Below are 19,657 nucleotides of genomic sequence, written 5' to 3'. Positions count from 1 at the left end.
CCCTTGCAATTATCTATCTCTATACAGTATTATATTTTAAAACGTTTTACATTATATTAATTATTTTTCATTTGTCGTTTAAATTATGAATTGATGGTTACGGTACAAAATCAAATCAAATACATATGTAGAATTATAGCGCCAGCTTCATGTTTACAAAATATGTTGAATTCCTTCTTTTTATGATTTTTTTTTTTTTTAAAGAAAATTGATACATGGCCTGATGTGTAGACTTAATACAAGTAAACATGTATTAGTCTCAATGCAGATAATGTCAAGGATGGAATACCATCCTGAGATGAGAGAGTGTCCATTCTACTTTGCCACTCACCTTTTTTTCTTTTCATTTTTTTTGGGTGGGGAGGGGGAAGGGGTAAGCTAATTAGACGTAATTATAGTATTTTCCATGGACCAGAAATTCCGAAATAAAAGAGTGAATTGAATTGAATTTTTATCCAGACAGGGATAATTGTGTAATACTATGTATATAAAACATTATGTAGTTTAATTCACATTAAACAAAATCCTGTTTTGTAGGTAGACCTATCAAATAATAATTTTAATGTCAAAACAATGTTTTACGTAGCTATATCCCATGAGTCTACTAAACAGTATTTTCAATGAAAAAATATGTTCGAATAAATGAGGAATGATTGTGCAGATTGACTTTAAAATCCTAGTTTAAATTTGGTTAATATCATTAATTAAAAACCTTTAACATAGGATAAGTGTAATGTGACTGAGTGATAGAGCTAATGAAAATCGACATTAGTTCAACATACATTATAATGATTGTTATTATGCTTACTTTTTACTTATTCACTTCCACATCTCCGTTTTCTTCTTGCAATGGACCCCATTGGAAGTATTGACTCGTCGATTTTATCGGTCGTCCTTGCATCCATTTACTTTGGTTTTTAAATCCCATTTGTTTATTTATTTTTTCTGTGTTATGTATTTTAAATGTATTTTTGAATGGATGCTAAACGAATAAATAAAAATAAAAAATAAATTTAAGCCTGTTTTCCATTAGAGATTATTTCGCGCGAATCGAACATTTATTGGTTTCTGATTGGCTGCGCATTTTTTCACGTCACAAAAAGTAGATAAAATTAACAACACTCATGCGCATTAATCAATGCTTTCGATTCGTGCGAAGAAATTCGCCTACTAGAAAACCGGCGGGGTAAACTAGGATTTCTAGCGTGATGCAGACATACATTATATCTTTAAAGAAAAGAATAGGTCTAATAAGATGCTTTTTTAAATTAACTGACTTAATTCTCAATGCTTAAAGTATGCAATTTAAGCATGGGCGCATCGTGTCACACCTGAGATTATCTAATTATTTGATTGGTTTATTTCGTATCACGTGCTTTTTAGTACTAGTTTTAAATGTTTCCATTAAATGGTTCTATTGCACGATAAGCTTAACAAGGCCAACAGCCATAAGTCGAAATGAACTTTCAAAAAGTAATGTACTTTAAAACTTTTCTGTACATCAAAACAGTTCAAAAAGTACAGAAAAGCGATAAAACGCATAGTGATACCGGACCGACAGACAGACCGACAGACAGACAGACCGACCGACCGACATATAGTGACCTATTGAGTCGCGTCCACGCGACTAAAACATTTAAAAGATGCAATAGCGTCGTTGAAAGCCTGTCTGTCCTAATTAATAGATGTCAATCAATTCATACATTAATTTTGTTTATCAAACGCGCGCCATTTTCGATGTTTTTAGTCGCGTGCGTGCAACGCGAATCTTTACAGCTCCCTATGTCTGTCGGTTAGTCGGTAAACACTAACTTGTTAGTATCAAAAACGGATTATTATAGTAAACCTTTTTTTCATTATATAGCCCAGGATTTCCTTTGTCTATATTGTGACGTTATCTACCAATACGACCTTCGCCTTCTTGTCTAGTGTCATCACCTTTCCAATAGGAGACACCCATTTCATTATTGTCTTAAAGCTCTGTCTACACTATCAAACTTTACAAAATAAATGTAATGTGCCCATATATGGACACGATGATGTCATATCACTACCATATTTGTGCATACCACTACCCTATTTGGGTACATCACACTTTTTGTCAAACTAGTTTGATATTGTAGGCAGAGCTTAAGAAATATAATGTTCCATAGACGTTTAATACACGAGTGCATTGGACAGTCATTTTAAACGATGTCCTCAAAGTTTAAGAAAAAAAAGATCACAATATACATTCATTTCCACGATTAGAAAGTTTCGATTTAGTTAGATTACAAACAATCCGACCGCAATATTCAAACGCCTTGTGTGTTGCATTCTTTATTAATAATAATGTCGTAAGTTCAACAAGTCAATGAAGTAGGCAAACAATTTTTTTAATTATTGAAAGAAATTGAAAAAGGTAACTTACCTTGTAGAAACACGTAGTAGTATAGTATGTATTTTGCCATATAGGCCTAATAATATATATATTTTTATTTTGACAAATTTACTTGATATAAGAATTTTATTTCTTATAATGTATTGTTTTTTTTTCTAAATTTCAATGCATTTTGCAATACAATTATGTATTTTTTATACAATAATTTTTATTGTTGTTTACCCTCAAATTATGTTTGTTTTAAATAAGTAACCAACATAAAAAAAAAATGTGCACACTATAATTATTGAGGCTGTTATATGCCTATACATCTAAATATCAAAATACTAAATGTTGAAAAACGTAAATAAAAGTTATTTATGTAACTACTCTACTTTTGCGGCAAGGACAATTAAAAAAAAATCACCTGTCCGAATTTTCTTTTGATTTTATAATATGGTAATGAGATGGCTGTTATTAGGTGACATTGGGGACGACAACCTTTGAATTGTCACGTTTATCCGAAATGAATATATAACACTGGATTATACTAATCTATATGCAGTAATTTTCACATTATAGGATTAAACAATTCAAATTTATAAAATTGACGACTAATGATAGTGTCACTTGATAAAACTGTAAATTAATAATACAGATTGCATTAATATATTGAAATTTTAAATCTTTAGGGACATAAAATTTAATATAAGAAATATGACATTACGAAGGCCGTGTCGGGTCCGAGAGATTATTAAAAATGTTTTCTTGCATTTTTCAGGAGTAGGTGGGGATTTCAGCCACTTAGGCCGAGAGTTATAGGATGGATTAGACAATATTGGTGTCCTGCTGAAGGGGAAAGCTGCTCCTTTTCTCCTGGCTGAATATGCCACTGAGTTGGTTGATTTATAACATGGGCGTGTATGGATTTAACGAGTAATTTTGATATACATTTCCACAATATAACAACGGCTTAAAGGTTAGTTGTTTATTGCCCATACATAGGCCTACGGATTCTATAGAGATGTGGTTATGTTTACTCACAATTTACTGATGAATCACAAAGTTGCTTATTCGTGATTTGATAAATAGAATCAAATAGCATAGTTATACAATATTTAAATTCAATATTTGTACTAGGCTTAGTATTACTGATATACTTTACCATTGTCCTCGCGAGTAATAGGCAGACTCGACAGATACTCGAGAAACTGAAATTATCCAACCTGAGGTGAACAAAATACAAAATGATTGTTAGCATATTTGTTATTGGTGGAGACTGCTGCATGATAACAACTACTGTATTTTACTTTTTTTTTGTATCAAATAGTATAGTTATACAATATTCAGTATTTGTACTAGGCATATTATTACTGATATACTTTACCATTATCCTCGCGAGTAAAAGGCCTACTCGAGAAATACTCGAGACATTGAAATTATCTAACCTCAGGTAAACAAAATACAAAATGATTGAAAACACTATTTACTATATTATTTGTGTTATTAATAAAATATAAAGTTAGAACGGGCGATGTTGTTTACCTTATTGAACTGGGTCACTAGTCAGAGGAACTGAGGATTTCGGGCGGATTAGGTGATATGTACGCGACCTGTCTCGATTCTACTTCACATATCTTAAATTTATCGAACAACTCTTCGATCTACAATCGGAAACGTACAGAATTTCCTAAATACTTATTTAATTTGTTGTAGAAAAAATATAGAACCTGACATTTATATTATTTATGCAGTGCAAAACTATAAGTTTTCCCGGTGGAACTTATAGCATCGAGTGGCAGAGTTGAGCAACGGGATGTAAAGCACTAACTAAAACAATTGCGTCACACTAAAATCGGGTGGTATAAATTGGCGTAGAAAAAATGTCTTAGTCTACACACTATCAAACTTTATGTGACAAGAAAAATGTGATGTGTTCATATGGACATGATGGTATCACTACCATCTTTGGGCATATCACTATACCATATATGAGGTTTATCGCAAATTTCGCGGGGATCGTCATTGCACAATGCATGATGGGAAGGGTTTGGGAGCAAACGTCATGACGCGTACGTACAAACAACAACAAATCACGTACGTACGCGTACATTTTTGTCAAACTAGTTTGATAGTGTAGACAGAGCTTTAGCAGAAAAGCCCAGATGAAATTAATCTAAATGTTATAACGGCTTGTGGCATACTGTAGGCCTAAAGCTAGCTGGATGGCAATCGTTTGATAATCTTCAAGTGAAAGCATCTCTATTGAAAAAATAAATCGTGCATCGTTGACCGCTTGGCGAAGGATGCTCCCAGAGGTGGTACCTATATTTATCTACTAGGCCCTATACGCTTCTAAACCATTAAATCCGCTACCAGTATTATACCAATGGGATCAGTTGTTAGACAACAAACATTGTGACGGTTTACTTTGATGCGTTGAAAAACCCAACATAGCATTATTTCCTACGTCACTGTTCTGTCAGCTACCGGAAACGCGTCATCCACTGGAAAGTTTTGACATTGATGGATAAATATAAATGAAACCGTCGTCTGTATATTTACGTCACAATAATTCCCAAACTTCCCGCCAAATCTACCTCTCGAAAAATATGTCTAAAAATAGAACAAATATCTATAGATTGTATTTTTAATTTATATGATATTTATTGTTACATTAAAAGTAGTGTATACCCACATTATTGTAATTTTTTTCCTCACTAATTTGCCTTTGGATTTAGGCATATATAAGCAATACAGTATCTATCTATATGAATGCAAGAATATTCTAGAAATAGAAGTACAGGTTTCCTTCCACACATACTATGTTTTATTAATTATTATCGAACGTAGTAATATTGTCTATTGTCTATATAAATGCAAGAATATTCTATATTTTTCAATTTGTAATGAATCAATGAAAAAAAAGGAAAACGTTCTCAATCGGAAATTTAATATTTGAATAAATTAAAATCCAGACACAGACAATACGTTCTAATTTTATCTCATTTGTAAGAAGAAATTGTTATAATTTTGTTCAAAAAGTTAATATTACATCACAATGAATCATTCCAAATATGGCAATGATTGAACAATACTAGTTACATTTATTCTTATTTGAATTTTTTTATCCGTTAACTTTGATCAGCATTTGTACATTTATTTGTTCATCATTTTGCTTTATTTTGTGAACTTTTATCTACTGGTATAATCTCTATTTAAAAAAAATATTTTATTGTTCTTTTTAAAAAATATTTTTTATATTATTAATTTGTCAAGGCAATCCCGCCACAAGATTTTCATCTTCTTGGGATTCTGCCTTCGTCTATTTTTTAAATAAATAATCTCATTCTGTCATTCGGTTATGTTTTACTTATTGTCTTTTGGATAAAAATGTCTTTTAAAAAGAAAGGCCAATATATTATCTGTATTAAAAAAGAAACCTTTTAGTTAATCCTATATAGATAATAATTATATTTATTAAGCTCTGTCTACACTATCAAACTAGTTTGACAAAAAAAGTGTGATATGCCCAAATACGGTAGTGATATGACATCAGCATGTCCACATATGGGCACATCACACTTTTTGTCACATAAACTTTGATAGTGTAGACAGAATTTAAGAATACATAAGTAATATAATAGTCTACTACATTTTATAAGCTCACTTTAAATATTATATTTAGTTTTATTCCAGTGGCAATATAAACTTTGAATAAGTAAGTAGATATAACTTTGTAATACAGCATGGCGTTTGTATTCACATTATGTTCTCTTTCGCCTACCGGAGGTTACTTCTAAATAAACGTGAAAAAGAAAGTTCAATTCTCTACTATAAAAAAGAAACCGTTTACTTAATCCCATATAGATAATTATATTTCTTACAGACACTGTGATACTTTATACGAATTATTTTCCTAAAGTTTCCCAACGAAATTGTCGCGTCGCAAAGCTTCCGACGCATGGAATGCAATAATTTTACTATAGACATTAATACAACAGATCTGTCAATCATTTTTATAGACAGTTTTCTATTCTTAGTATTCCGCGACAGCAATTCAAATTATTTATTAGGAAATTCAATTATTAAAATTATTAATATATACAAATAGATTTTCGGTGCTGTATTATTTAAGGCATACATTCTTAAATATTATAAAAAGGAAAATTATCATAATAATATTAATTATGATAGAATAAGCGTCGATAATTTGCCGTAGTCAAACAGACGTCGCATTCGAATAAACACCGCATTCGAATTGTTGATTTGGTGGCTGATAATTCACAAAAACTTTATTATTATTCTTCCAGTCCAATTATCATTATTAGGAAATTCAATTATTAAAAATATTAATATATAAAAATAGATTTACGGTGCTGCATTATTTAAGGCATATATTCTTAAATATTATAAAATGTAAAAACATTACCACGAATGATTGTTCAAAACAAATTATCATAATAATATTAATTATGATAGAATAAGCGCCGCTGTCGATAATGTGCCGCAGTAAAATAGACGCATTCGAATAAACATCGCATTCGAATAATTGAATTGATGGCTGATCATTAATTTGCACAAAAACTTTATGTACAATTAAACAAAATTGTATAATAGAATACATCAGAAATATTTTACAGCATTTCACAAAATAGAAGCATTACATAAAATAAACAAATTTGTTTTTACATTTTTAAAGTAGAAAAAAACGTCTGTTTGAAATTTCCAATTTTCAAGTTTGCGGTTTAAAAATTTAACTTACACTTTATGTGCCTAATAACTAATCATTTTAGATTTAAAGTTACCTATTTGAGTCAAGTGCCAAAAACGTCTAGCCAAATATCTTTAGGTGATCATGGAATTATTTTTCTGCCTGACTAGTCATTTCCCAACGGGCCAAAATTACTGTTGGTGACTTTCTTATTTCACCATTAATTTCAAGACGATGTTGTAATTATGTTATTGTTATAAGAATTACTCTAGTGTGTTTAGGATACACTGACATTTTGTGATTGTCAAATTTGACTTAGAATAACACAAACCAAAATGTGCATAGTATTTTAAAGATGTATTGTCCCCTCAAACATAAAAAATGAAGATTAATAAAATCAGACTTAAAATAGTTCATTTTGCAGTTTTTAAAGTTATTTACTTCTGTAAAGAAAACAAAAATGTTAATTTTGACCAAAAACCATTGTCTGACAGACAATAAAAAGTATTTTTAATCGCGTGCGCGACTCTACAGCTTCCTATGTCGGTCGGTTGGTCGGTGGTTGGTTGGTCGGTCGGTAAACACCAACTCAAATTTGAGCACGCGACTGCAGCCATGTATACGGCCAAAATTACATTTCTTTTCAAGTAATTTTTATTTCGATCCAGTGTTTGGTTAAAGTGAATAACTATTATGTGGCATTGAAATGGCATATTCAACAACAAAATAAAAATGTAGGGGGACAATATAACTTTAAAGACATTTAAACATTAATCGTTTCAGATACCAAGTACAATAACATACTGGAGTAACCCCAAAGATATACTATTAGCCTAGAACTAAAAAGTAACATCAATATGATATAACTTTGTTTGGTTCAGTGATTATAATCATATAGGCCTATGACTGAATTTATTTATTTATTAAAAATATATATAAAAATTGCTGCTTTAAGACAACCGAAAAACATTTTTTATTACTTTTATTTTAAATATAGTAATTAGTATTTAATAATAAGTGAAGCTGAGACTCCCTTGAGAAAGAAATTCTTTTAATAAATCAAATCCAACAATTTGAAGTACAAGAGTGCGTAATCAATAATGCCTCCTAATAAATACATAATTAAAATAGCAATAGGCCTGACCTATATTTGTTAATGTGATATCATGTTATGGCTAACTGGTGAAAGTAAAACTAACAATTCTCGAACATTAATTAGGTCACAAAGGACTAAATTGTATCATGTATTATAATACAAACATAATGTTTGTGTTTTCACTGCTCTGTGTCATGGGCTGTCCCCACACCCCCGATGTGTGTCTCGTTTCCGGGAATCGCTACTCTAGTTCCCGTCGGCACACGTCACAATAGTCTCAAAATAAATCCCGTAGCTTAACTTTTGTCACGTTGCCTTCCATACAATGTGACAATTCGTACGGACAGTCCAGACACCCATTTACGTCCCCACTGACTCAACTGGTAGTTTCACTTTATACACGATAGTTTGTCACGGATTTATGTGGCATTTATTTCATATCAGTTTTTTAGTTCAAACCTATTATCATAGAATGATGTTTCAAATGTAAAACTGTACAATTGGTACCCTTGCGGTCCTTACTAGTTCTCAGCAGCGTGTTCAATAGAATCGTAAACTCCAAAATGTGTGTTTTTGTCAAACAAAACAACACACTCTCATTAATATCCTCATAGATCACACACAATCAATAAAATCATTAAATAATTATTATATTAATATTATCATCATCTTCATAATTATCATCCTGACATCATCACCATCCCTAATCGACATCGTCCTGCCATCTTGATTACGTCATCACCCTCATCCAACAGTATGAGTTTGAAAATACGTAAATAAAAAAAAACACATTTGGAGTACTTTTCTGATAATCTTTCTAGATTATATAATAAATCTGTATAATTACATTCAACATTGATTTATCACATAATGTTGACATTTAATCCAGTTCGGAACGATATCAAATCCTTGTCGTTATACAAGTAATTAACCTTAGCCATTCTTCATTATCTAATTATAATATATGACGTCACATTAGTATTACGTAACGTAAAATGCGGAAATTGGAAAATGGAGACACTACGAAACGTTGATGGAAAGATTTTAGTACTGAGTGAAATCAGAAGAAAATTCACCAAACTTCTGTATACAAATTCAACAGAATGGGTATGTACAAATTAGTCAGTTTTAGAACTAATACATAATATGACGGTACTAATGAAGTTAAAACCTACACTTGTGAAGCAGTGTAAACGTAGGCCAACAACAACGGACAGATTTCGCGCGGTCGGTAAGGATTTGGTCCCGGGGGAAACGGTACTGCTAACGGTGTAGTGATCCCGGCCCGAACGGTACAGTTCAATACGGATTACAACCCGATGACAGAAATTAGATAATTATATTAGTCATCATTTTTTACTGTTTATTAAATTCTAAACCTAAAAGTAATATAACTTAAAGCTAAATCAGCGTGATTTTCCAACTTGCTTTATTTTTTAATAAGATAGTTAGATTTCGATGACTTGAATTTTAGAGGGCATGATATGCCCTAGTTTATATTGCACAATGTGATGTATGTAGGCCGTAATAAGTATACATCATTTGTCCAAAGAAACAAAGACAAACTGGACATCGTATTAATAATTTTACAAAATTAGTTTACGTTTTTTTGTGAATGTCACTCCTTATAATTTACAGTTGTTTGAAACATGAGTCGACGGAAATTTACCTTTTTTAAATCATAGGCCCTTACACCACGACGCGCAGAATTTTCACGTAGCCTATGTTCTATGTTACCGTTATTTATTTACTCATTTTGTTTCCGCTAGAGTCGCATATGGAGACCTTAAAGTTACACATACATCTTTATACCGGGAATATGCTTCGATAAATGTTAAGTTTGAGGAAGTATTGTATTATTAAGAATATATTATATGACAATAAATGTGGGACGAGCAGACGAAAGACAAAAAAAAATGTTAACTAATATTAATAAAAAATGGTATGTTCAGTTGTAACTATTATGATATAGTAAATACCTTTTTAACCAACTCAGATTGAAGATCTTGGTTGTACCAATGGAGAGTCAGACTATAATTGGTCCTCAACCTTTCATGTTCAGGCTACATTAGAAGCATGTAATGCCTGTTGTTTCGAAGTAAAATTGTTGGCCTATCGTGCTTTATAATGTAGGGCATACTGCATTTTAATTTTAAACAAATAATATGTCAAAACTATTTAGCCAAAATATCTCATCTTGATTACTTGTATTATTAAAAAAAATAGTATGAAGTCTTTGAAGCATGAAGAATACTTATATAAATGGTGTTCATAAAACGAAAGTATTTTGTAGTGTAGCTATAGCTTAGTGGTTAACGTGCTTGCCTTCCAATCCCAAGGTCCGGGGTTCAATCTTGACCAAGTGCCAGGGTTGTAAATCACGATTTTTAACTCCACTCTCTAAGCCTCAAATGAGACTTTTAATTTATAAGCACGATTACAAATTACTCATCCTCTAATTGGCGAGTTAAGTTTAATCGTGTTATATAGTATTTATAGTAATTAATCACACTTACTAATACCACTCTAAAAACATTGAGAAAACTATCTAGCCTATTTACTAAATTTAAGAACAAGTTGTTGTTTGGTCTTCGTAAAGAAATAGCTGTAATTCGATCACTTAGTATTCGGTTAATACCTAGATCTGTTCAAAACTGACGACTTAAAGAACAGGAAAATGTATAGCTTATTTGTAAGTTAGTAGGCGGGACATTTACTTGTTTGTCCATCCGCCTGATACTTCTAGAACGATTACTTTTTTTACAATAGAGGGCGACACACTAACTATTATACTACAGTAATTAATTATAACTAGAAATTGCAACGTAGTTTAAATGTCTAATTTAGACATAAAACCGAATGTCTATATTAGAAAGTTTCTCATTTTATCACAAAAGACCTACCACGGACTAATGCAGTGTACAATCGTCACCTGCAATAATTGATTTCACTCGCATATAAGGAAAGCCGTCGCGTTGCATAGGTCGTCTTAGGCCAACGTTTTGTAGACAAACCATGACCTGTCAGATCTGACAATGAAGCGTACGCGTGACGGGAGTTCGAGACGTGTCCGTAGTTTCCTTACTTATACTAACCCATTAATGAGAGACAGTATCCCTCCTATATGTTAATTTTATCATAATATCTAATTGTTCCAAATTTGTTTTGTTTCGCACTTTACTATTTCCTTCATGATGTGAAATGAAGCATTATAACAATTGTATAATATTTAAGAAGACACCTCCTTAATTAAAGTGTCCCCTTAATAGTGGCGTTCCTGAATAAAATTAGCCAGAGTGTTAACATGTATATTCACTCGTTCCACCACCAGAAAGTGTCCCTTTAATATGTCCCAAAAGAGAGTTTCTTCTGAACCGCACATGGTTTTACAACATATAACACAACACTTTATTTCTCTAATGCTGTCTATAATTTATTCTTAACTCTGACCGAGAATATATTTATATTATTACAAATATACACATTGCACCATTCTAAATATATTTTCTTAATTATAGTGTACAATCGACTGAAAACATTTGACGTTTCATAGTCCTTAAAGGAAATATGAAAAGCAATCTTAAAGCTATATTAACTTAGTTTTAATAAATTAATCAATTGTAATGATATATGTTATTTATTTAACAATACGACATGACGGTTATATAGATAATTCCGATTTTTATAAATTTACCATCTTTAAAAGTAATAGTGTTGCACATCATAAAACATTTACGGTACTTTACAAAATTACAAAACAAAAAAAAATGAAAATACACTTTAATATAGCCTATAAATAAAATTAACTATAGGAACTCGCACGATCGTTTGTGCTTTAGGCATAACAACAATACAATAATCCTATTATATTTAAAACAATAATCTAATATCGTTATAATTACTGACTTTTGTAGTATTGATATTCAAAAATACCCACTGTCAGTATGATCTCTTTAAAGCTTGAACCTAACGTCTGTTTATGAGTAATAACTTAATCGGGGGTGAAGTTTTAGCCGCCTATAGGTACGACAACGTCTGCCATCACGTCAGATTTGCTTGGTATGAGGATGGTATCAGATGGACACGATTGCCATGATAACTGGGTACATAGAGAGTCTAGATCACCCGGCTTGCAAATTGCTGTTGTACATTTAACTAATACCTAGAAAATAACAAAAGTTTTATAATGTTAATGTTAATGATATTGAAAGAAAAGTTATCGCTGATAGCTAAAAGCTTTGTGATTTGGTTACAGCTGTTAAAAATTGTATATAGTTAAAATTGTTTTTTTTTATTCACAAAAGACGAAAATGGACACGACTCTATTGGGTATACAATCATAATAAACCGATGGGGGCGTTATTTCATCTATGTTTATACATGGATTGTTTTTATTAATCCCTGGCTTATTTACAATTTTAAACGCAAGTCATTTTTCCAAAAGTGTTTAACAACAGAAACTTGCCTAGCTTCTTTGCTCCGATAGTTAAAAATGACGCTTTTTATTAAGTTTTCAGGGGCGTCATCGTATTTACTAGGCATACTTTCCATTTTAAAGATCATTTATCATATTGATAGTGTAATTGTATTTTCTGAATCGTAACGTCTCATTTACATAAAAGAAATGTTTCTAAATTTGGTAGTGTTTTTGGCAACATTTAGGAAAGGCTTACCTCTTCTGTTAATCCGGTGAACATGAAGCTAAATGCATCCATAGAAAATCTCCTCTCATACCGGTTGAAGGACTGTTCAAACTGAAGGGTTGGGTCGACAGGACATCTTAAGAAAAGAATAAAACAATAAAAAATTGTAATTGTATGGTAATAATAATTCTTCTTTCTTTAAACCGGTTGCAATGTTTGAATAACATGATGTCACTGGTTGTTAACGTTGACGAAAGTGGGTGTGAACATTTTTGAATATATTTTCACTTGTACACTCTCTACCCTGACGTAAATTGTAAATTTAAATTACTTGCGTAATTCTCAGCTAGTTCACAGTAGTTGTACAATTTTCACTTTGGATAACTTATTTTGGTGTATAATACACTTACCCATCTTTAATGAATGTGTACTTGTCTGCTTTACAACCAGCTTTCTGTTTAGGAGTTGCCGTGCAGCTGACAATCTGGAGATCCTTTCCTTTGTTTACTGCTTCCAATCCAAAGAACATTCTCTGGTTCAGGTCAACGGATGTCGGCATGTCTTCTTTGTTATATTCTCTTGAAAAAGTATCATCGGTGTATAGTTTCAGCATTGTGTTTAGCCTGGATTGTCCGCGTACAGTGATCGCTTCTATGGCATCTGACGGAGTAAAGCTAACGTCGTAATAATCCAATCCTTGGACTTCACAAGTTACGTTGATTTTAATCTGACGATGGCTTCTGGTAACTGGTTGACCTTTAGCAATTGGCATCGGTACGTCCCGAACGACGTTTTTGAAAATCAGACGTCCAGGCGCTGGTCTCTGATTATGATAAATAATGCATTTATTAGTATAATTTACGTTTAGTTTTACTTTTCCTACTATTTTTCTTATTATTATAAGTGAATTTAACAAACGTTTAGTATTTTGGCCTACTAAACCTAGTTTAAACTGCATTAATCTTCTAAAATATATTATGCTTTCTCACCTCAGCCACCGTTCCACATTCTTCATATCCTGTTGTCATCTTGTAGTGAGTGGAGTTGAATGTTTGCGCAAAGCATTTTCTGCTCCAGTTATCAATAAATCGTAGCTTATTTGGTTTTACGCCCTCTGCAAATCCTTTTGGAATGTACACACTTAGACTTGATGGTCCACACTCTACGCTTGGTTCAGGAATAGCAGCTAAAAGCACAAGGATCATTACAATTAATATTGTTTCTAGTTTTTTCAACATATCAACTAAATGATTGGCAAAACATAAACACACATTATTTTAAAAATAACTTACGGGTTGTTATAAGCCATGACAAGTATTCGCTAGGCTTGAATCCACAGTCGTATCCACACGCATCAGTGCATTTTTGTCCAGCAGTTCCTTGGTCAACGTTCAATACGTAATTGGTGCCTGGTTTCATTTTATCAAATGGGTTAGCAATAGACATGACGTCAGGCTTGTTAGGTGTAATTTTTACTTCATCTTTGTTTGAAACATCATATCTAGCAGCTACGTTTCCCATCATGTCTGTGATTGAGATAAATGTTGGCTTGGTTGGCCTGACAACCTATAGAAAAGTTATTAGTGTTTAGTCAGTCAGTTTGTTTCATTCTTATTATTTATCTTGACAAAACTAAGTAGGCATATCTTAATAAATTATTCCATTGATAGTATTACAACATAAGCAAATGATTGCATTATAGCGTTCTTACCGCTTTGTCGAATTTAATTTTCCACATTTTAGGCTTTGGTGAGATTTCAGAAAGTGGGGCAGGCGATGACTGCATTGGTAAAATTCTTGGTGGTGACGGTTCTTGAATTTCAGCAACAAAAGCTACAAAAACGAAATAAAATATAGATAACTTCATACTTCATATATCTAATTTAATAAATACGGTATTAAAAAAGTGTTTTTATAGCATTAGTGTGAATAATAAATACATCCAGGATTTTTTCTGCCAACATGCCAGAAAAAGTTTTTGGTTTAAATTTGCTTTCTTTTAAACTCCGAACTTTAAATCAATTAATGCAACACTTACGTTTAACCAGGATGGTAAGCGTTTCGTAACTACTGTAAAATCTGTAAACAAAAACAAATCTTAGAATTATTTACAATTACAACATTAAAGGTGTAAAAACAAATCTATTTTTACGAAACTTAAAAGCATTTTTCAGCAAGCATATATCATAAATAAAAAACATGATTGCAAAATAAACGGATGTCATAATTACGTACCCATCACGGTCCACAGCATGGAACAGTACAAAGTGTTTTCCAATGTCCGATACTTTTGGTGTCCAGGATACAACTCGGCTAGAGTAGTTCCCGTGATTCTCCAACGGAGTCATGTCGAAATCTTGATTCGGTCGTTCAATTACCATAATTTTAACACTGTATAACAAACCAAACTTTAGTTACTCATCCATTATCATATCAAATATTTATAAGAACAAAAATAGAATTACGTTTTCAGTAACATACAGTATAGAATTATGATTGATTGAAGTGTGATGGCACTAGTTACACTCCGTTACGCGTGATTAGTTAATAGAAATATTAGAATGAAAAACAAATGTTGACTTACTCAGCGCTGCTGTAAGCCTTTAGTTCATAACTCCAGTCTTGTCCTGGTTTGATAACATGACAACGTTTATAGTTACCAAAACTCAAGAGTCTGCATTCACCTAAAAATGAAGATGACATATTTCAATTAGACCTGGTGTAAAATGTACCTTACAATTTTAGACAGTACATAAAACAGTAAAAATGTGTGATTCACTGTCGAGTCATCATATAATTATGCCTACTAAGATAGTTAATGTAACGTTGACTTCATTAATGTGACGTTGACATTAATGTATATACAACACAATATTTTTTTACAAGGTAACGTGCGGACAGTAACAAACCAATATTATTACCTTTCGATTCAACCTTAATGAGAAATTGGAGGGGCACTTTGCTAAGTGCGCCACTTTCTAAACGTCCAGTAACTGATGGTCTGTGATCCTCGAGTGTGATGGGGACAGCGTACCATCCTGGTTCCATTTGAGACACGGGGAATGTGTAGCGGCACTCATTTTCATCGATAGTGGCTCCAGGGAACGGGTCGCCGCACATACGGTGACTTGAACAGTACCGTCCGTTGGAGCTGCAAGCTCGCTTAGGACACTCGTTTTCTTTGTTGGTCCATCGGCACTTTACATTGTCGTCGTCTGCATCTGCCACTATTTAAAAACAAACAAAATAGAATATTACTCTACTGTACGATCACTACGAGCTGTAGTTTGGTGGTCTACAGAGGTGCTTGCCATCTATCCAAGATCCATGGTTCAATTCTGACCTAACTCCAGAGTTGTAACTCAAGACTCTTTCTACTCCTACGCCTCAATGAGACTTATAGCATGATAAATTATTAAAATAATAGTTTATATCTCCTGTAATTGATATTTGTTAACATTCTTTTATAAATCTTTATATTCTTTTATTAACATCTCTGCCAAATAAAAAACTAACAATAAAAGGCAAGAGAAGACCAAACAGTTGCTAAATCATTATGCTATAGTTGGTTAACCCGAAACAGACAAATAAAATCCATTACTATTAATTAATACAATCTAATAGTTACAGAAGTGTTATCTCTTACAAAATGATTCCTACCTGGAATTTGAATAGAAACATCGCCACATTCTTTCATCAGTGTGATCATTGCTGGATGGGTAGTTTTTGGTGATTCGTTAGGAACGTCCAAGTCGACGGTTGTAACCATTCTCCATGCGTTGCCAGGCCCACCATAGTTTTTCAGCTCCTGCATCCATTGGCTGTTGTAGTTGAATTTGTTAGGGGTTGTTGACTCCTGGTATCTGTTGAAATGCAAATTAATACAATTATTGTTAATGTGAGACTGAGAATTTCACTTTATTTCCCGACGTAATGGACAGTTATTAAGTCTATGATGTTAGAACGTAATTGCATTTATTGAAGGTTTCCTCATCTCCAAAAATTCTAAAATTTATTTCTTAAACCTGCTTTATAATAAATGTTGTTAAATATTAGTACTGCTTGAAATATCTTACTATAAACTAATAGTGACTTAGTAATGTTAATAATACATTTAGGCCCCTATCACCAATTGTATTTTTATTTTTCTTTACTATATCGTAATACCTTTACCTGCAAGATTAAATGATCATGTCTCTATCAATTTAGTTTCCAAATGGAAAGTGATTACACCGTATAATCTAATAAATGAACTAACTTAAACAAAACTCGAACTTTAAAAAACAACATTCCAAAGTGTGAATGCGTCCCATTCAGAAACTTACGAAAGTGTAAATTGTCGCATTCCAGGCTCGGGTGTATACGTAAACGATCCGACACCTGTACTCCAGTTCTCTGATTCATCCCAACTGGTACAATTGAGATCCAATTCTTTTCCATATATGTCGTGCTGGTTGCACTCCATACACAGCAGTCGTCCTTCCCCTAAAATTGTCGTTTTGTCGTCTGAGCACAAGAACCGATCCATTCCTTCGTAACTTCTCATCCATGACACTCTCCACGTGATCTCAACCTGGATGGTTAAAATTTATTCAAAATTGATTTAAATTATTATTGAATTAATAATAAAAATAATTTCTTACTTTCGATTTTACTTTCTATAGGCCAGCTATTTGTTTTTATTTAAAATGATTCAGCATGTATACTAGGACTTTCTATGTTCAATTGGTATAGTAAATGCTAACATATCAAGCCTGTAATCAGATATTGTCTGCCCTTCAATAAATTAAAGTTAACATAAGCAGAATCACATAACTATATTATTGTACTGTCATGGTAGACTGTGTTTGACCTTAGTAAACGAAACCACACGATGGCAAAAAGTTTGCACTACGTAATTTGTTAAACAAATATTAAACATGAAAATCACTTAAAATATTTGAAAAAAAATGTGTTTCTTTGACTTCAGTTTGTTTTATGTATAGGTCCCAAATAACTGAATACCAAGGCACACATAATACAATAAACGATTTTTGTTTTAATTTTTGTTTGAGTAGTAGAGATATTTAAAGTTTAAAATGTTTACAAGAACTAATGCAAGGATCATATAGGTATCTGTCTATAGCGAATGCATAGTAGAAATAGTATATTGTTGTCAATACAAGTGCAAGACATCAGATGTGAACTCGTCATCATGACGAGTTATACGATCTTAGAAATCGAGGTTAAGTGTTTCCTTTACAACGCGATAAAGTAAACTTAATTACCTCGTCATTGGTGCGTAGTTTGTTTTGTTTTGTGACGTCAAGAATTGACTTTTGTTATGATTAGGTCATTAACAGAATTGTTTCCTTAATTATTCCCGTTTAGTCAGATAAACCTCGAAAAAAAATGGTAATAATAGGTTGGAAATACTCCTCAACCTTGAAGAAACACTTTACATAGTATCTGTACCTGTATTTGTAGCATGACAACAAACTGGATACTTCTGTATTGTTCGATTTATTTTCTATTCTCGAGTTAGTTTATTATTGAATCGATGTTTATATAACTTAATTATTTTATTATAATTATGATTAGAAACTTATTCACCAATTTTTTGATAATAATATCAATGCGATTATAGATTGTATTAAAACCGCATTGTATTATAAACTTCAATTTGGTAACATTTAAAAGAAATATTGCGCTGCACAGTGCTATGCTATTTGTTTGTTAGATACATGTGGATTTTAAAGATGTATTGTCCCCAAAAACATGAAAATAAAGATTAATAATTAAAGCAGACGTTGAATAGGTTATTTTGTAGTGTTAATAAAGTTAATATCTTCTGTAATAAAAAAAATGGATAGCTAATATGTAACATTAAAATGATATAGGCCTATTCAATAACAACAAAATAAGAATTATTTTTCAGGGGGACAATACATCTTCAAACTCCAAATTAATTACTATTAATAAGTGCATAATGTGTACGAATAATTAATTAATCTACCTTTCCATCTTCTGCTGGTTCCCAACTAAATGTTCCACCTCGGTAATGCTTCGCACTGGTAACGGCAACCAGTAAGGCGATTAATATTAAACTGTTCATTGCTAGTTAACGTTACAAACTGTAAAACAAAATAGTAACGAATGTTCAATAAAAGATATGCAATGAAAAAAAGTCCACAAAACATTTAAAAACATAAAAGCGGTAAGGAATAAAAAAAAGAATGCATATGTTTAAAATATATTGATTACTTTTAATTAATTAGCAGACAATAAAGTATCGTAATTAATAATGCACCATATTAATTATAATTCAAAAAGATTTAAAATTAGTATACAGGTGAATATCTTATGTGTAAGATATTTAGTTATCACCTGGTGATAAATAAATATCTTACACATAACACGAATAATAAATGTGATACCAAAATAATAATCATAGTAATATTTATTTTAGTATAAATATAATTTTACATAACTAAGATAAGAAAAGGACTGAAAATTCAAGACTTATAATGCTTAAGTTGACAATATTTACTAACTTACTAATTTAATTTGATAATAAAATTATTTAATTTAAGAATGTTTAATTCAATTAAAATAATTATTTGGAAGAAATATATTACACTTTAAAATGTTTTAGTAACTTACCAATTAGTTGCAATATGTATTTAATACCAGTTGTTCTTGGAGCTGATCTTTTAATTTTCCTCCACTTTATCGTTGTCTTGTCGATGCTCTAATGCCGATCTTCATTACGGTACTATATTTATAAGAGCTGGGGCCGTGCCCACACGTGGCTACGTAATCTCAAACCCATTGCTGCAGTTCCGGGTCGGGCCTACAATATTTAG

General features: G+C 31.9%; 3 protein-coding genes across 5 annotated transcripts in view; 1 reads left to right on the top strand and 2 right to left on the bottom strand.

Annotated features, from left to right (window-relative positions):
• Positions 1–19,657, bottom strand: part of LOC144841592 (uncharacterized) — a 119,053-nt gene that overhangs the window by 12,568 nt on the left and 86,828 nt on the right. The window lies entirely within an intron of this gene.
• LOC144841608 (PDF receptor-like) overlaps positions 9,159–19,657 on the top strand; it is a 98,253-nt gene continuing 87,754 nt past the window's right edge. Inside the window, exon 1 of one of the 3 annotated variants that reach the window (XM_078698051.1) lies at positions 9,159–9,276. The gene's annotated coding sequence lies outside the window, so the exon portion shown is untranslated. The remainder of the gene's footprint in view (positions 9,277–19,657) is intronic. The other 2 variants (XM_078698052.1, XM_078698048.1) reach the window with 2 other exon arrangements.
• LOC144839894 (uncharacterized) lies at positions 11,597–19,553 on the bottom strand. Its single transcript, XM_078695474.1, has 14 exons — positions 19,455–19,553; positions 18,808–18,925; positions 17,138–17,385; positions 16,473–16,675; positions 15,734–16,039; positions 15,397–15,496; positions 15,048–15,203; positions 14,851–14,891; positions 14,524–14,645; positions 14,105–14,378; positions 13,802–13,998; positions 13,223–13,635; positions 12,843–12,948; positions 11,597–12,331 (listed from the first exon to the last, which is right to left on the bottom strand). Exons 2-14 carry the CDS (start codon positions 18,904–18,906, stop codon positions 12,179–12,181), a joined length of 2,418 nt encoding a protein of 805 aa, XP_078551600.1. The 5' UTR covers positions 18,907–18,925; positions 19,455–19,553; the 3' UTR covers positions 11,597–12,178.

The sequence above is a fragment of the Antedon bifida genome, chromosome 4 (genome assembly GCF_963402885.1).
Source record: "Antedon bifida chromosome 4, ecAntBifi1.1, whole genome shotgun sequence".
NCBI classification, from domain to species: Eukaryota; Metazoa; Echinodermata; class Crinoidea; order Comatulida; family Antedonidae; genus Antedon; species Antedon bifida.
The sequence above is the reverse complement of the archived record's forward strand: the minus strand, read 5'-3'. Positions and strand labels throughout refer to the sequence as shown.